This window comes from Sinocyclocheilus grahami, unplaced genomic scaffold (genome assembly GCF_001515645.1).
Source record: "Sinocyclocheilus grahami isolate Dianchi unplaced genomic scaffold, SAMN03320097.WGS_v1.1 scaffold1314.1, whole genome shotgun sequence".
In the NCBI taxonomy this organism is placed as follows: Eukaryota; Metazoa; Chordata; class Actinopteri; order Cypriniformes; family Cyprinidae; genus Sinocyclocheilus; species Sinocyclocheilus grahami.
The window spans coordinates 6382-23707 of NW_015506493.1; the positions used below are offsets into that span (position 1 = coordinate 6382).

At 36.4% G+C, this 17326-nt stretch overlaps 2 protein-coding genes across 2 annotated transcripts in view; one reads left to right on the forward strand and one right to left on the reverse strand.

Annotated features, from left to right (window-relative positions):
* LOC107569118 (ATP-binding cassette sub-family G member 2-like) overlaps positions 1-3121 on the reverse strand; it is a 4796-nt gene extending 1675 nt beyond the window's left edge. The window contains exon 1 of the mRNA XM_016255117.1: positions 2903-3121. Coding sequence (XP_016110603.1) covers positions 2903-3121 — 219 coding nt within the window. The remainder of the gene's footprint in view (positions 1-2902) is intronic.
* A 3734-nt stretch (positions 3122-6855) lies between these two features.
* Positions 6856-9574, forward strand: LOC107569129 (beta-1,3-galactosyltransferase 1-like). The gene is made up of 2 exons (XM_016255128.1): positions 6856-6909; positions 8219-9574. The coding sequence occupies exons 1-2, from the start codon at positions 6884-6886 to the stop codon at positions 9318-9320; spliced, it is 1128 nt and encodes a 375-aa protein (XP_016110614.1). The 5' UTR covers positions 6856-6883; the 3' UTR covers positions 9321-9574.
* Positions 9575-17326: the final 7752 nt, after the last annotated feature.

Consider the following 17326-nt stretch of genomic DNA (forward strand, 5'->3'; position numbering starts at 1 on the left):
TAACATATTGCTGAAATCGATCCAGTAATATTATCTCTAATACCTGAGACATCACGCTGGTGTAAGGGAAACAGGTCAATAATTTAGCTCAAAGGGAATCATTTAAGATTTTAAAGGGAACTCCACCATTAATATGCAAGGGAATTAGGACAGAATCACTGTTTTACGGCGGATCACTGAGACGGCCAGCGATTCAGTGAACGAGCCGTATGACAGCAATTCTGCAATGGATATCTATATCCAAAATATAGTGAAAACACTATTAATTAGCATAGTAACAAGATCGGCAGTTTAAGACATTAACTTGTGAGCACAAAACACAAGATACTTCTCTTTTCCATATAAATAAGGCTTTATTGGATAAATCTAAGACATATAAACTAATCTAACACATGAACACACGCATTCACACAAGTTTTCAGAAAGAGAGAGAGAGGAAATAATTAAAGAGAATGAAAATGTGAAATCCCAAGTTACAGCAATATGTGCCATTGTATAGATCTGAACAACCATCAATCACTTAATTAACCCTCGCACGGAGTTCCTCAATGAGGTTAAAATTTAGATTAACTACACCAGTTCAGCAGAATCTGGAGGTACTTGCTTTCTGTGTTGCGGGGTTCCTTTCTTGTCTGGTTGCTGAAAGGGGTTTCCCGAGGTTGCTGATTGGCTGGAAGCTCAGTCTTGGGAAGCCAGTGTGCGGTCAAAGGCTTTAGAGGCATCTAAAAAGCACAGACACATTGTGGAGTTCTGCCTTCTGTACTTACTCACAGCCTCTTTCAATGCATAGATACACATATCAGTCCCATGCTTACTTTTAAAACCAAATTGCTCATCATTGGTAATAACATATTGCTGAAATCGATCCAGTAATATTATCTCTAATACCTTAGACATCACGCTGGCTAAGGCAATAGGCCTATAGTTTTCTGTGCTAGATATTTTCCCTGTTTTGTCTTTAATTACAGGTACCAGCAAAACAGAAAGCATAGAACTGGGCAATGTGCCATGAATCAACATTCCAGTAAAACACAAGGCCAATAAAACAACAAGTCTGTGACTAGCAAATTTCAAATGCTCTGCTGTGATCTGATCTAGGCCACAAGATTTATTCAGAACTAATTTTCCTATAGCAGAAGCTACTTCCTCAGCCTTGATAACCTCATTATTAAAAGACACATTCCCAATAATGAAATCGTCACTTTTAACACAATTGAGTAGGTCACTATAATGCTTTCTCCAAAGATCTGCAATGTTTTCATATCCAGTAACCCCTTCAACACTAGAGGGCAGAGGAATTTTACTAGTATTCATGACTTTAACTTCTTTCCAGAAATCTTGTATATAATTTTGTAATAATTTCTTAGCCAAAGAATTAGCTCTGAGAGTATGTTCGCTCCTTTTTATGAAGCGAACAGCATATTTAAACTGTGTGACAGCTTGTTTCTTTACATCACAAGTATGACCATTCCTTGGTTTTCCAGCAGCAACCCAGTTTTTAAAGGCTTCCCTTGCTTGCTGATGGAGTTTACTCACATGCTCATTCCATCCTGGTCTAATACTATATCGTTTAGATCTTTTGTTACAAAATGATTTGCTTGCATTGTTTAGTACCATCAAAATTTCCTCATACATGTTACACAAATCATCATTATGGTTTGAGTTGTCACAATTAATATTATCACACAAAAATACATAATATGGAATTTGAATATTCCCCAGAGACTCATCAGTCAAGTTATAATAATGCTGCATATCACAATCTGTGAGCTTAGCCCACTCAACTCTCCCATTATGGGTATCATTACCCTTTTTGGTTATCTCAGGTCATTTTTCTATATTTAGCGTCACAGAAATAGGCACGTGATCTGTTGCAGCTGCTCCATACAAGATTTCAACATTCACTATACTTTCATGAGCATCAACAGTGCATATGCAGTGATCCAGGCATGAAGTTGTATTCCAGGCCTCACTGACATATGTGTAGCTGTCAGTTGGCAACAGATCCAAACTTGACAGAATTCAAGTATTATCCTGACAAAACCTAACCAAGTACTGGCCAAACAAAGATTTCACATCAGAAACATCTGCATTAAAATCTCCCATTACATAAATACAAGTGCATTCACTCTCTTCAATGAAAGAGCATATAAAAGCAAGCCTTTGAATAAATTCATCCTCATTACCAGGACATTCATAGGGCATATAAACATTTAAAATAATAAAAACATTATTGTCGATGGCTACTTTTATTCCTATACACCAATCAACATTCAATCTAATCACTGTGATTACAGGATCATATTTCATATGCCACATAATGGCCACTCAACCAGATATTCTACCATGCACAAACCCCAAACTAAAGTCTGTTGTGGACTCTCTCACCCCGTGAAAGACACTATTGACAGAGTTAAGTTTGTCCAGATCCTGTTTCGGAAGGAAAGTTTCCTGTACACATAAAATGTCTGTGTTCTCAAACAGTTTGTCAACAACGAGCCGTCGAGCCTTATCCGTCGCAGTTTGACCCAAACGCAAACCACGGGTATTATATGACACGACTCTCATTATATGTCGATTTTAATCTACTGGGTGGTGTACCCCCCCCCCCAAGCGCGTTCGTCTTAACATCTTCAGTAGCACACTTTGATTTACGCACTTCATAGAAGCGCCGCACAAACGCCGCTCCTTCAGGCCACGTCCGGGTACATTTCCCTCACGTCGTCACACTCCGCCGTAACTTTAAATGAACTATATCGACTTTGCACAGTATCTATCTTCATGCACGTGACCTTCCAGCCAAGTTTACCATGCAAATAGCTTGTTAGTGTATCCACATCTAGCTCCGGCGTAAACTTTGTAGCAAAGTTCCAGCTCTCTAGCCTCGCTGTGTAGATCTGACCCCCCGAGGCTTGGATCCCTCGTGCGATGCAACTGCTGTTTGTAACCGGCGACTGCCTCTCTTAGCTACGGTACTCCAAGTAGTTGTTGTAGCCGCTACGATATCACTCTCATCCACCATGCTCTCCACGGGGAGGTCATCACTGGTCGATCCGCTCTCGTTGGGCTCCCTCCGTACCAGTGCGCTAGACGTATTCTCCACGTCCTTGTCCCTTTTCATTTCAGTTTGCTTTGGGGCCTGCACAGAACCGCGGCCATGTTGTTCAGCCGCGTACAGACGCCGATTCAAATCCTCTGACACGGAAAACTTTAACTTGCACATTCATTCCTTACTTCATAGCGACTATGTCAGCACTCAGCCTCTCCATTTTAGCAAGTAGACATGACATATCAATGCTGTTAAAAGTCACAGGCGGCAACTCGTCAAGATAGTGTGACACAAAGCGAGGGATTTTGTCCCCAAGCTCATTTAACAGAGCAAGGTAGCTTTTAACATTATTAATATCTTTTTGTTCTCCCCTGTGCTGAACAAAGCGCTGAGACGAACCCGGACAGAGTTCAAATAACGCTTTCCTTGAACTCGCAATCCGCTCAGACGAAAAGTGGCTTGTGACTAACACAAGTTCGTCCTGTGCCATCGACTTCATTTTGACGACTAAAAAGTTCAAAAACTCATCTTCCACGACAGTCTTGCCATCATTAGCGGTGTAAATCTCAAGCTTTAATCTGAGAGAAGCGATAGACTCTCCACCTGTCTGCTTCTCTTGGCGGTCCACCATGACATATTTCCTGATTTATATCATCGCTAGAGCAGCTAGCGATTTAATCTCAGCTATGTAAACATTATAACCAGGGCCAGCCCGTCGCATAGGTGAAATGCTAGTGGCGCCCAAATGAGTTCAGTTTTTTTTATTATAATATTATTTTAATTAGGGGTGCACTATATATCGAAATATAATCGACAGAGAGTGAATTTATATTTTCATTCAGCCCATCTGCTGTTTGGTTTGTTTTGTGTAGCCTAATTTCACAAAGCTAAAGTCAGACCATTCTGTTTTTGCTTCAGGTTTTGAAATTATACACTCTAATTTAGATCAAAATATAGGCTAATAAAGCAACTAACCATATTCTTCATGCACTCATATTTTCATTATTTCTTGTCTTTTGCTAAAATATATTAAAAAGACCGTTTTTATAAATATGAATGTTGCCATGGATTTTAGCGTCCGCACACTCTAAGATCAAATCTGTGCGTACGCACATTTTATAAATGAGGCTCCAGGGGTGTCAAACTCGATTCCTGTAGGGCCACAGCCCTGCAGAGTTTAGCTCCAACCCTAATTAAACACACCTGATCCAGCAAATCAGGTCCTTCAGGCTTATTTGAAAACTGGATTGGTATGTGTGTTGGAGCAGGGTTGGAACTAAACTCTGCAGGGCTGCGGCCCTCCAGGAACTGAGTTTGACACCCCTGCACTACACGTTATAGGAACAGAGTCAGAGTTGGAGTAGCTTTATTGTCATTCCAGGTGCTCCATAGACAAAAACACAGAACACAGGACTACAAAGAAACTAAACTGGACATAATTAATAATGAATAATTATACATAATCAAGAACAGTTTGAAATTGTGGTTCATTCCTCTAACACTGAAAGATGAAATCATTCCCTTTTTTGTAAATGTAAAAACAAAGCAGGCCTCAAGCCCCATGTTTGGTAGTGCACAAATAAAACTCATTCTTCATGCATCATTAATGTGTGGACCATTTGTGCATACATAAAACCGTGTAAATGCGTATATTTGTTTAGATATTAACATATATTAAACAGTCCCATCTGGTTATTCCTGTTCATTTTATCTTGCTTGCATTTCATATCGCTTTGTTATAAGGAAATCATCTATAATAATTTTTTAGCTGTCAGTTTATTCAGTACAATAATGTGACTAGAAGCTATCAGGGCTGTTGCTCTGGTTTTTTAACATTAGCAATATCTGCTGCAGTATGGTAGCAAATTAGAGTTAGTAACAAAACACTGATACCTAAACCACTTCCCACCCCCAGTTTATTATGATTATTATGAATATAATATATTAATCATGTTTTAAAGCATTAGTTCACCCAAAAATGTAAGTTCTGTTATCATTTACTCACCCATGTTGTTTCCAACCTGTATGACTTTCTTTCTTCTATGGAACACAAAATAATTTGTCTAGATGAATATGAGGTTGCGTGAATCCAAAACAATGGAATTATAGAATGGAAATACAATGGTTCAAGTGAATTCTTAATATAACATCAAAGAGTGCTGGCGAAAGAGACCACGTGGCTCGATGATCATTTTGCAAACATGCTAATCAATTTTGGTAAGAAAAAAACAAAACAAAAAAATAATAATAATTTTGCAGCATAACTGTGGTTGCCACCATTGCTCGCTTGTGCATGTTTACATGTATAACATTTATATGCACCTCTGTTCCTTCTAAATCATATAATCAAAACTAACGGTATAACCCAAGATTCCAAAGTATGTGTTTAAACTATCCACTTTATTTTTCAACGTGGAAGTAAGCTGTTTTCTGTGAGTGTGCCAGACTTCTGCTTCATAGCCGCTGTAGGGAAATAACAAGAAGAATAACAAAGCGCACTGCAGTAAACGTTAAAACAGTTTGCGCTACAAATCAGTGTGTTTATAAAATTAAGACAATACATTAAAATAATATGGTAAGAAACATCAGTCTGCAATATCAAGCAGCAAAATAAGCTGTTTTGTACAGCTACTGTAAAAATGGCTGGAAGTGGATGAGACCAGAAGCCATACACATTAAATTCACAAATGGCTGTGTCCGCTCTTATGGGAAAAATACTACAGTATGTGCACTGCTACAATAACAACAATAAAAAATTTTTTTTTAAACTGTGTATTGGGAACATACATTCAAGTAATCATCTGTTTGGAGTACTGCCTCAGGCAGTGGCCTAAAAAACAACCAGAAATACAAGTTTGACAACGTTGTTTCTACTTGTGCACATCCCCATGTGAAAAGACAGTAAAGCCTACATGAACAAAAGCTACAGCACAGAGTGAAACTGGCGATGAACAAAGCACCAGACATCAGAATAAACAAACCACTATAAACAAACCAAATACACCAGGTTCCCTGGAGATGTGCCAGCATCATTTAAGCACATTTTGGGTTGTTTATTACAGCAGGTGTACTTACCCAAGGAAGTACTGGTAGTAAAAGGTAACTATATGGGATGAGGTTAGGTTTAGGGTGTAGCTTCAGGGTTAGTACATATTTATTACCCAGTTAGCGTTACACTACTTGGCACAAGCTGATTGTTCTGATGAGCTTGCTGCTTTACATTTAAATGGCTGGTTAGCATTCACTAGAGCATTTTGCAGCACGCTTTCAGAGTTCCTCTGAAACCCTTCAGCTTCCCCAGCTCCACCTGTATAGATCTGCTACGGGTTATTTTATATGCAATTCTTGAATATGTATTGGCAATAGCAATTTCCTGTACTTGCTTTGCAGCAGCAGCAATAATCTAAAAAACCTGAAATAACCAATAGCAGCAGCAGCGTAGCAGATCTATTCCACCAAGACCAAATACATTAACAAATGTACATTAACATTAACAAATGCTAAAATCTTCTGAGAGTTGTCAAGTGTGTGTAGCTATTATGTTACTCACTGCAACAAACCAACCCCCACATAATGAGGACAATACCTTAGAGACGATGTTCCCACAAGTTTGTGATGCGTGTAGCTTTAAGCTGTCATCTCTCTATGATACATACAAAATGAGTAATCTAGAAGAAAGACAAGTTTCAGTTGTGGATTTGTTCACCTGTACATTATAGGTGCAAAAACAGTTTGCTTCTCAGCTCCACCCCTACTTAACCAGTTACTAGGAATGAGACAGGCATTTCAGGAGGGAATACGTGAAGCATTAAGGTAATTGGCAAACTCACCAGAATGGCTACTAAATACATTTGTCACAGGTAAGCAGATTTGTCCTTTTATTATTTTTGCTTTATGTTGTTTACATACAAAGTCTTATTATAAACTTATAGTAGAGTAACTTCTTGGGCTTGGAAATTAAACTGGCTGAAATCCAATAATATTGAACATATCTGCATATATATATATATATATATATATATCAGTGTTTTTGTTCAGTGTCTTTCAGTCTGTGATAAAAAGGGAAGCTGGAAGATAAATGAAAGGTGATATAGAGGAAGAGGAAAGTTATTACTAAAGCAGGGAACAAAGTAACATTGTGAGTTGAGACTTCATAACTAAAACTGCATTCCTGGTAGTCAAATTTAATTTAATTTTACATTTAAAAAAATTAAATAATGAATTTTAATTTAAAAAATACATATACATAGAACAGTGCATGTTGTATGTAAGTCACATGTTTTATTATGGTAAGAATTGCATTGTAATTGTATCTTAAATATATGTCAAGTTGGTTGGTAACTTTACCAGAAAATTAAACACGAATGCAAATCACCTGCAAGCATAGATAAGATCTTGATTCATGTTACCTTGTTAAACACTGATCCTCTGGAACACATTACATAAAAACAGCACTTGCAGCTTTCGAAATGCCGTACTGTCAAAATATGTACTGCATTTGATGAATAACTTGCTTCTTGACCGTTTTCATGCATATGTAGGCTATGCAATTCAAAATCATGAATGTAATATAATTTTTGATCCATCTATACGACGCCAAACGTGTCGCTTTCGAATATGACGACTACTCTTCCCTAACGTCGAATAATAACGTGATGCCTACTTCAGAATGGCGACAAAACAGTAATCCATATGAGAATTTCTCGCCTAAAATTGACAAATTACTCTTATCATCCGGTTTCTTTTATGAATCGTTCAAAAAGACTGATGTGATGCTTCACTCATAATGCTTCAGCGTTTGCTCACTCCGTTCTCCAGCCCGTCCTTCGGAAATCCATACCGATTTGAATCACACCGACGAATGTTTCACTGAATAAACTCACTGAATCAGTCAAAGCGCTTCGGCTACATCTGACTTACTGAACTGAACTACAAGCTCTCTCTGATTGATGTTCGTGTGAAAATGAAGCAGGTGTAGGCCTACTTAAAAGTTCATGAAAATCAGTATCTGACTAGTTAAAAATATGGGATATTTTTGTAATAAATTATATTTATATTATATATTATTTATTATATATATTATTTTAATAATAATAAAAAAAAACATTACAACTGTGGTTTCACTGAGAGATTCATTTTTTTTATCTGTTTCTCTTTTTTCCTCTGCAGTTTGGCTAAAGGTCCGTGTATGCATCACATTAAAAAGACATTTATTCTGTTGCTCACATCAGCATTTTTATTGTCTGCCGTTGTTTATGTCTCTGATTTCTCTTTCGAGACAACTGCGTTCACTCAAACCTGGATAATTAAAGTCATGAATTGGACTCATTATAAGGTAATTAACAGCACTTTGGCTGATCATATTCAAAAGGAATTATTATTTTCACTTTTGCCCAATCAACAAATCCAACCAAGAGGTACAACTGTTGCACAAACCACAGACATTCCTATCTATTATCATGTGACTCACCCACTCAACTATCATTTCATCCTGGATGAACCTGATAAATGTAGTCAGTGGGATCCGTTCCTGGTCTTGATGGTTCCTGTGGCCCCTCATCAGGTAGATGCTCGTAATGCCGTCCGGAGCACATGGGGGAATGAAAACTCAGTCCAGGGAAAAGCAGTGCTGACTCTGTTCTTGGTGGGTTTGACTGGAGGACCTGAAGCTCAACAGCAGCTGGAGGAAGAGAGCCGACAACACAGAGATTTAGTGCAGAGCAACTTTGTGGACTCCTACTTCAACCTGACCATAAAGACAATGGTGATCATGGACTGGTTGGCCACTCGTTGCCCTCAAGCATCTTATGCTATGAAAGTTGATTCTGACATGTACATAGGCCTGGAGAACCTGATGAGCCTGCTATTGGCACCCAACACACCCAGACAGAACTACATTACAGGCTATTTGATGTGGGACCGGCCTGTCGTCAGAGACAAAAACTCAAAATGGTACGTGGCAGAGGAACTGTACCCTGAACCAAAATACCCCACGTACCTGCTTGGAATGGGATATGTTTTCTCCAATGACCTGCCAGAAAAAATAGTTGAGGCTTCCAAGGTCATAAAGCCCTTTAACATTGAGGACGCATATGTGGGCGCTTGTCTGAAACAGTTAGGCATTGCACCCTCATCTCCCCCAGACCCTTCACAGTTTAGAGCCTATCTGGGACAATATAACCGAGAGGATTTTCTCAGAGTTATTACAACAATCCTGGGATCTCCACAGCAGCTAATAGACATTTGGAAGGATGTGAAGAGGCCCACATAAAAGCACAAACAAACAAAAAGGAGAAACAGATTTCTGTTTTAAAAGACAGGAAACATGGTTTAAGTCTTAAGACTTCAGTAAATGAACAATTTTAAAAGTTTGACAGCTGAAACTGGGACTATGACATATGCATGTGGACCTGTTAACACTATTTTGACGGGGTGAAGGGATCGTTTGAGGAGCCACTCACGCAGAATGCAGTGTCCCGAAACACGCTTTTAAAGTTAAACTTCTTTTAACAGGAAACAAGGTTTTAAAAAATGCAGCACTTACGCTCGAGATGCAAATGTCAAAGAAGTCATCATCGTTTGCTTACATAGAAAAACCTTCTTTCTGAAACAAGCAGAAGGTTGCGCAATATTACAATAACATATATGTACAACCTTTAATATGCTATTTTACAACTTTTAAGTTTAAATGTATAGTTATATGGAATTAACATGAAAGTATATACTGTAAATACACAAACGTAAATTCCATATAATAACAATTTTAACTGAAAGGTTATTTTTTATAAATGAATTTTGGGGCAGGTTGTCAACTGGTGTCATGTATACTTAGTAATTTTATACAATTTATTCATTTACAATATACAAAGGTTTGGTTTATATGCATTAAAAAAATTATTTTTAATTTTTATTGTTTCATGGGTTATTGTTTTAACTGATGTACTCTAAGTATTGCTGGGGAAAAAAGTTTTCCTAGATCAAAGTTCAATGTTCAGTGAAAACTTACTTTAACTCAGAAGTGCCTCACCACCCGTCTAAAAAGTGTGTTTACTGAAACTAAACAATTAAAAATTATTTAAATGTATAAATGCATTTTCATATTCTTTAGGGTTCATATTCTTAAATGTGATCTCGGCCATGCATTTATTGCAATTTTTAAACACTTTAGGAAGACAACAGCCATATGGGGAACATTGTTGTGGTAACATTAGCTGATAAAGAAAGCGAGGGTCCACAAAAGCTACTGAGATTTGACAAACTGCTTATGATGTTCTACATTTGTAAGTTGCTTTGACTAAAATTCTAGATTTCTATTAGGAAATGTACTCTCAATTGTAGCCTCTCATAATGTATATTATGTAAATTAGGATACACCAAGTTAAAAAATTATGAATTAGGTTACATTTACAATTAAGGTACACAGCTGGTAAAATGAACTCTCACATGGTTCCACATTTCTGAGCATTGTAATATTATATATTTCATCTAATAAGTAACATAGTTCTGGGCAGAAAACTTCCTGTTTGAGTGGGCGGTAGGCCAACTGACAAGTTCATCACCTTACAAAAATAAGCTCTGTGACCAACAAAGGTTTATGATTCTTGCACATTTTATCATAATAAAATCTACAAATTAACACAATCTTTATGAATATTAAAGCCTAAAATAGAATGGCAAAACCACCTAATTTCTGGTTTTAGTGGGCTACTCATGCTTGCAGCACCCTGAAGACTAGACTGCACAGGCTACCTCAACAATGCGCTGATCCTTTTCTGAAGACATATAGCTCCATCAAGTGGTCTCAAATTATAAACATTAACACAACATGCAATGGGCCTCATTTATGACACACCAGCATAACGATTTTCAGCGTGGTTTACTAATGATTTACATAGGAATTTGTCCTACACACCAAATTGACATGACACGTATGAAAAATGTTGGTATTTTAAAACCTCCGATGGTTAAAGAGGTTTACTTTGACAAAACGTCATGTCTTTAGGTATTCATGTATAAATGCTGCATCCTGCTGGTGACTGTTATGAATTATTTCACAATATTTGTTCACAATTCAAATACTGTAGTTACATATTGGTAATGAATTAAATGAATGGACCTCAATAGAGCACTGATTACTTAAAGCTTTTAATAGGTTTAACTGAAAGGTTATTTTTCATACATGACATTGGTGCAAGTTGTATACAGTAGGCTACTTGAATGGAAAAGAGCAAAAACTCTGAAGCTGTTTGCCAATATCAAGTATTTTAAATTACTAATAAAACATGACACCAATTCTATCATACATTTTAATCTTACATGCCAAAAACACACACACTGCAATGACTCTCTACTATTTATATTTATGTAAGTTTATTTCCTCCTTTAATCTTGTCTCAAATTGGAATGAACCCTTGTTGGATAATATCATCAACTTTCAAAAAGAAATGAGTCTTGGAAAATATTTCCCAAGAAACCAGTGAGAGAGAGAGAAAAATCTGGTCTTGAGAAACATTTTAATTTCTCCCGTTCACTAACTTAGGCACAAAAGTTTTAAGTTTGGACCTTTGAACTTTTCTGTGTCACTTTTATATTTTACATCTGATAAAAGCAATTTTGTTTTCGTAAACAACCGGTGCCTCTGTTATGACTCCTCGTAAACGTTTTTTTTCCCCGATCACAAACAAGCATCAGAAGCAAAAACTCAAAGTGTTGTTTTTGAATCACACCCAAGCCTTCAAAAGATCAAGCTTTTTAAAAAATCACACAAAGATCTTCATTCGTTTCTTTAATTAAACCAGTATGTCAACACAAACACTTCAAAAAAGGTTCAAAGAAGGTGTGAAGTGCACACTAAAGTTCAAATGCTAAAACATCTTAAACCCTGTTTCATATATATCATGCCTGCTGAGACCTGAGTTATGTTTTAGCTATTTAGGGTTTTTTTGTTGGATCTGAGAGTATTGTGTGTATTTGTGTGTGCTTGTGTGTTTATAAATAGATATGAATGCTAATATAAAAATAAAATATATATGAAATTTGATCAAAGCAGAACCAGTAGAAACCAAACTGATTTCAGACCTGAAGATAAAATATTTACTCAAGAGGCCTTTACACTCTTCGCTACTGACAGGCAGCAGGAGGGGCTAGAGATAAAGCCTGTGGGTTCCCATGGCAAGTGATGAGGACATGTACATTGGATCTGTGGGAACGAAGGTAACCCTGAGGTCACAGGCTGGGGTGGGAGGGGGTCCGTAATGCTGGCCGTGTCATCATCATCAGCTGTGTGCTTATGGACGGTGCGTACAATCATTTAGCGGGATCACACAAACATACAGGATGCCGTATCACCCGTGCCTCTCTCACATGCTCTGAAGGAGTGTGAACAAACACAGCTGTTCTCTGATGCCTTGGTGAAGTCCTGCTGCTGCCACACACACACACACCTGCTGCAAACCTTTTACTGGAAAACTCAAATCAGTGCTGTAAGCAAGAGTGTTCATATTATATAATACACAACATAGTACTCAATAAATTAATATATACATTACAATAGCAAACTACAATATAGCTACAAAATTACCAAAACATTAAAGCATAAACAATTAACTTATTAGCAAGCACATTTGACAAATTCCAAACCCCATCAATTTGAATAATTACTGTTCATAATCATTTATATGTGATCTGATGAGAGATATTCTGTTGGATCTGGTGTTACAACTGAGTACAGGAGCAGGGGGAAACTCTCCAGAGATGTAACTAGCTGTGTTTAGATGCGTGGGAAAGTGTGTGCGTGTGATTGTGCAGATAAGGCACTGAGTAGTATGTGAAAAGCTTGTGTGAGAAAGAGAGAGTATGTGAATGTGTTAGATCCGTTTGCTGTGTTTTAGCCAGGTGGTTCTATCATTACACATGCTCTTCTATTAATACAGCAGAGGGGAGACGTTTACAGTCAAGATAATTACATGCTGGACTAAACTGAACCCAGAAAGACAGGCAAACAGAGCGAGTGAGACGGGTTCACAAACAGAAAGAGTGAAAATATGGAATATATATGGAGAACAGGAATGGGAGACATTTGAGACCTATTTTTAAAGATTACAACTGTAAAAATAAAGAAATACATAAAATACATAGTTTGATATAAATAATAATATAAATAATTTATATTATACATTTTATTAATTAAATAACCAAAGATTTAACTTTTTGCACTTGAGTCAGAAGTTCACAAGGAACAAAAATATATCTCAATGTAGCTTTCCTTATAATATATTCTGACTAAGTTTACATGAACTTATCCCCCCTCCCAAGTATCCCCCCGAGATTTATCAAACAAACAAATCTGCATGTTCACAAATCTCTGCCTTTGGTTAATGGTCACATGCCATGCAGGTAAACAAATAAAATATTTCATTTTTTTAGTAAGTCTTTTATTTTGATTGTTGCTATTTTATAATTATTTATTTTAATTGGACTTTTATATTTGAATGAATCATTAGCTTTTTATTAAACTCACAAACCCCCTGCAGTTCCTTTACGAACCCCAGTTTGGGAAACCTAGACATATTGTAATGTTTTATGCACTTTATTTTGTTAATAACAATGAATGGAATATATTTTCCTACTCTTTGTATTTTTATATCAATATGGTACAAGATTATCCCATTTAAATCAAAGTGATAAATGAGTTAGGTCAAAAGTAATCTAAAAGTAGTCTGATTATATTACCTAAGATACCAACTCCTCTCTCGCTCTCTGTGTGTGTGTGTGAACAGCAACGTTCTGGCTGCCAGACCTTCTCTATCTGATAAGACAGTAAAGTAAACATAAAGGAGAAGAAGGGTAAAACAGTCACGGGGTAGGATAGAAAGCTAATAATGAGAATTAAGGGAAAGAAGGTAAAAAAAAAAACAAATCTGGTTGAATGAGAAAGGAATAAAACAGAGAGAGAGAGAGCTGATTTGTTGGGTTTCTAACAGGCGGTATTTGGCCAAGGACCAGACGCTGTTTAACAGGCTCCCCTGAGGAACATGAACCAACACACACAAACACACTGCTGCAGGCCAGATTCCATTCAACAATTTCACTTTTTCCATGAGAAAAAACAATGTAGCACCAAACAAAGGCTGGTGGTGTGAAACGACTTTAAGAGCAACTTACACTGTGTAAATACAGCTTTACACATTCCCGCAAGTTGTGAAAACCAACAACTCACCAACATTTCAAACATTAGCAACAGCTGTTCACCACAGTGGCTAGAATACGAATAAGAAACAGACAGCTCCAAAAATAAAAAAGGTTTCTCATGTATTACTATCTAAACCATGAAAACATGTCACATGTCAAATTGCAGAGTGCCAATCTGTAATTTTGAAATATTTTCGCATCGATTCTGCTACAGCTGAGAGGACAGATAAATTGAGATAGGAGAGAAGGAGAAGAGAGAGAGGAATTACACAGAGTCAAGTCATTTCTGCTATGCTGAGAGGTCTGGCAGAGGTCAAAGACTGTTCCTGAACTTTTAATATCAACAGTTATACTACAGAGAGAGATATTGTGTCTAAACTGTTTGAAACGGTTTCAGATATTTTGCATTCACCCTGTCTGGTAGCCTATATCAGATCTGATCAGGTGATGGCGCTAAAACACATATTTTTAAAAAAGGGCTGCATCTTGTGTGTCAATATATTATACAGTATATATATACTACAGTTCAAAGGGGTCAGTGATATTCTTTTGGAAAGAAATTTAAACTTTTTTTTAGAAAGGACATTAAATTGATCAAAATTGGCAGTAAAGACTTATAAAAAATATATAAAATATTGTTACTAAAGATTTCTGTTTCAAATACATGTTTTATGAACTTTCTAATAATCAAAGAATCCTGAAAAAAAAAAATAATTAAGCAGCACAAATGTTTTCAACATCGATAAAAATAAATGTTTCTTGAGCAGCAAATCAGCATATTAGCATGATTTCTGAAGGATCATGTGACACAAGACTTGAGTAATGATGCTGAAAATTCAGCTTTGCATCACAGGAATAAACTACATTTTAAAATAATTAAAATGCGCAAATGTTACTTAAAATTGTAATAATATTTTACAATATCACAGATTTTCCTGTATTTCTAATCAAATAAATGCAGTCCTGGTGAACATAAGAGAATTCATTCAAAAACATTAACTGCATTGTGAAGAGCTTAGTAAAATAAAATACTTGTAAATAAAAATCTTGTGTTTCAGTCGATACCAAAAAAATATTGTTAAAATGCATTGAGTATAATACTAACATATGAAAAATACTCAGCGTTCAGAGTTGTTGCCTATATAGTGTTTCAAATATATCAGATTTCAGACAACTATGACAGTTAGGATGCTGCCTTAGAAATCGAAGTAGACAATAGTCAGAGAGGCAGCTCAGTTACTGGTATTTATATAGGTTTATCTTGCTTTAGGTTTATTTTTCATTGGTTTTATTTTGCTTTTTTCTGAATAATTTCAATCATATTAAGGGTTTGATGGCCTATCTTTTTTCTTTGGTTTGGTCATATGACTGCTGGTTGCAGTACTGTACCTCTTGGAAATGCAGTCCATTCCCAATCTGTCACTAACTAACTAAACTCAAAATAACTGGCTATATAGGATTTGGATATCTTGGATGGTGTGTGTGAGTGCTGCACGCATGTGAGTGGGTTCATGACATGCATGCATAAACTGTGAGGAAAATGTATAATCTCTGTACGCTTTTGCCAAAGGCTAGTTGAAAAGTTCAACACCCTTATTTATTCAGTTACATGCAGCAGAGCTGCTTTAACACATAACAATACACTCACACTTAGCCTTAAGTGCTGAGTTTCATGTTTGGCCGACATTGTCAAAGTCATCTCATAAATATCCCAGAGGTACAAACAGAGAGCAAAACTGTTGACTCACAGGGCTAAAGCTAAAAATCCCCTTTAAGAATCAAAGCTTCATGTACAAAGTCTAAAACTCACAAACCCAAAGTGTACACATCAGTTATGATATTTTAGTGCTTAGAAAAAGAAAGAAAGAAAAAAAAAACATTCAAAGGGAGCACTGAACTTCACCTCTTGAAAACAACTTAAAACTTCTGCGCATAACTTCCCTTACCAAAAAGTAGTATACTTCAAGTTTATTTTAGTAAGTATACTTAAGTAAAGTTCAAGTATATTTTTTAGTATACTTTATGTAGTAAGTATACAAATATCAGTGTACTAGTAGTATACTCGTAAGTGTACTATTTCAATACTCCTTGGGACTAAATTGGCCCACTTTCTAGTATATAAAAGTATACTTTAAGTATAACAGTAGTAAACTTTGAGTACACAACTAGTTTACATCAAAATGTTTAGTTTGTACTGCAACTATACTAAAAGTGAACTTATAGGTATACTGATAGTTTACTAATTAAATATTGTAGTAGCATTTTTAGTACACTTTGAAGTATAATCTCAGTAAACTACTAGTTTAGTAGTTTTGTACTGCAAGTATACTCGTAAGTTTTTTTTAAGTGAACTTTACATCATACTTGAAGTATACTACTATGTCCCTATTTAGGTATTAATTTGTATATTTTGTTACATGAATATCTGAACATACAAAACATCAAAACAATGTTTTTGCTTGTAAACTAAAAAAAACATTTTATTCTAGCTTCATGCATTCTTTTTGTAAACACTTGAATGTGGATAACGTTCATTATCTGTCGGTAATGTACATCTACAATGCACAGTGCTATTAATCTACATTGCTTTTAGCGCAACAGTACAAATAGACTCACATAAACAGTGCTGGGACGCCACAAGTCAGCGTTGCGCAAGACCAACATCAGCAGCACAATTCTGAAAAATACTGTATCATAGCATCTTTTTTTGTTATTAATTTAAGTTATATAAAAGGGTTAAACAATCGACAGTACAATAAGATTATTGGATGGACTGTAGTGACTCGCTTGTGTTTGCGTTATTCTCATGTGTACTCAATGCGAGGCCTGTAGGAATTGGCTCCTAATATTGTCCCAGTCATGTCATTAAACCCCCATCCCCTTCCTGCTCACACAAGCCACTGGCACCCAAACTGGCGAGTAGCGGTTCTCAGGTGTAAATTAGTTTAGTTGCAAGGGGTGTAAAGTAGGTTATGCTCAGTTATCAAAACCCATTATCTTTGTTGCTTCAAAGACATCTCAACAGTTGAGGAGAAAAGTTTGGTGGAGGACACTATTAAGTACTTTGAGCAAGGGTCAAGTGACATG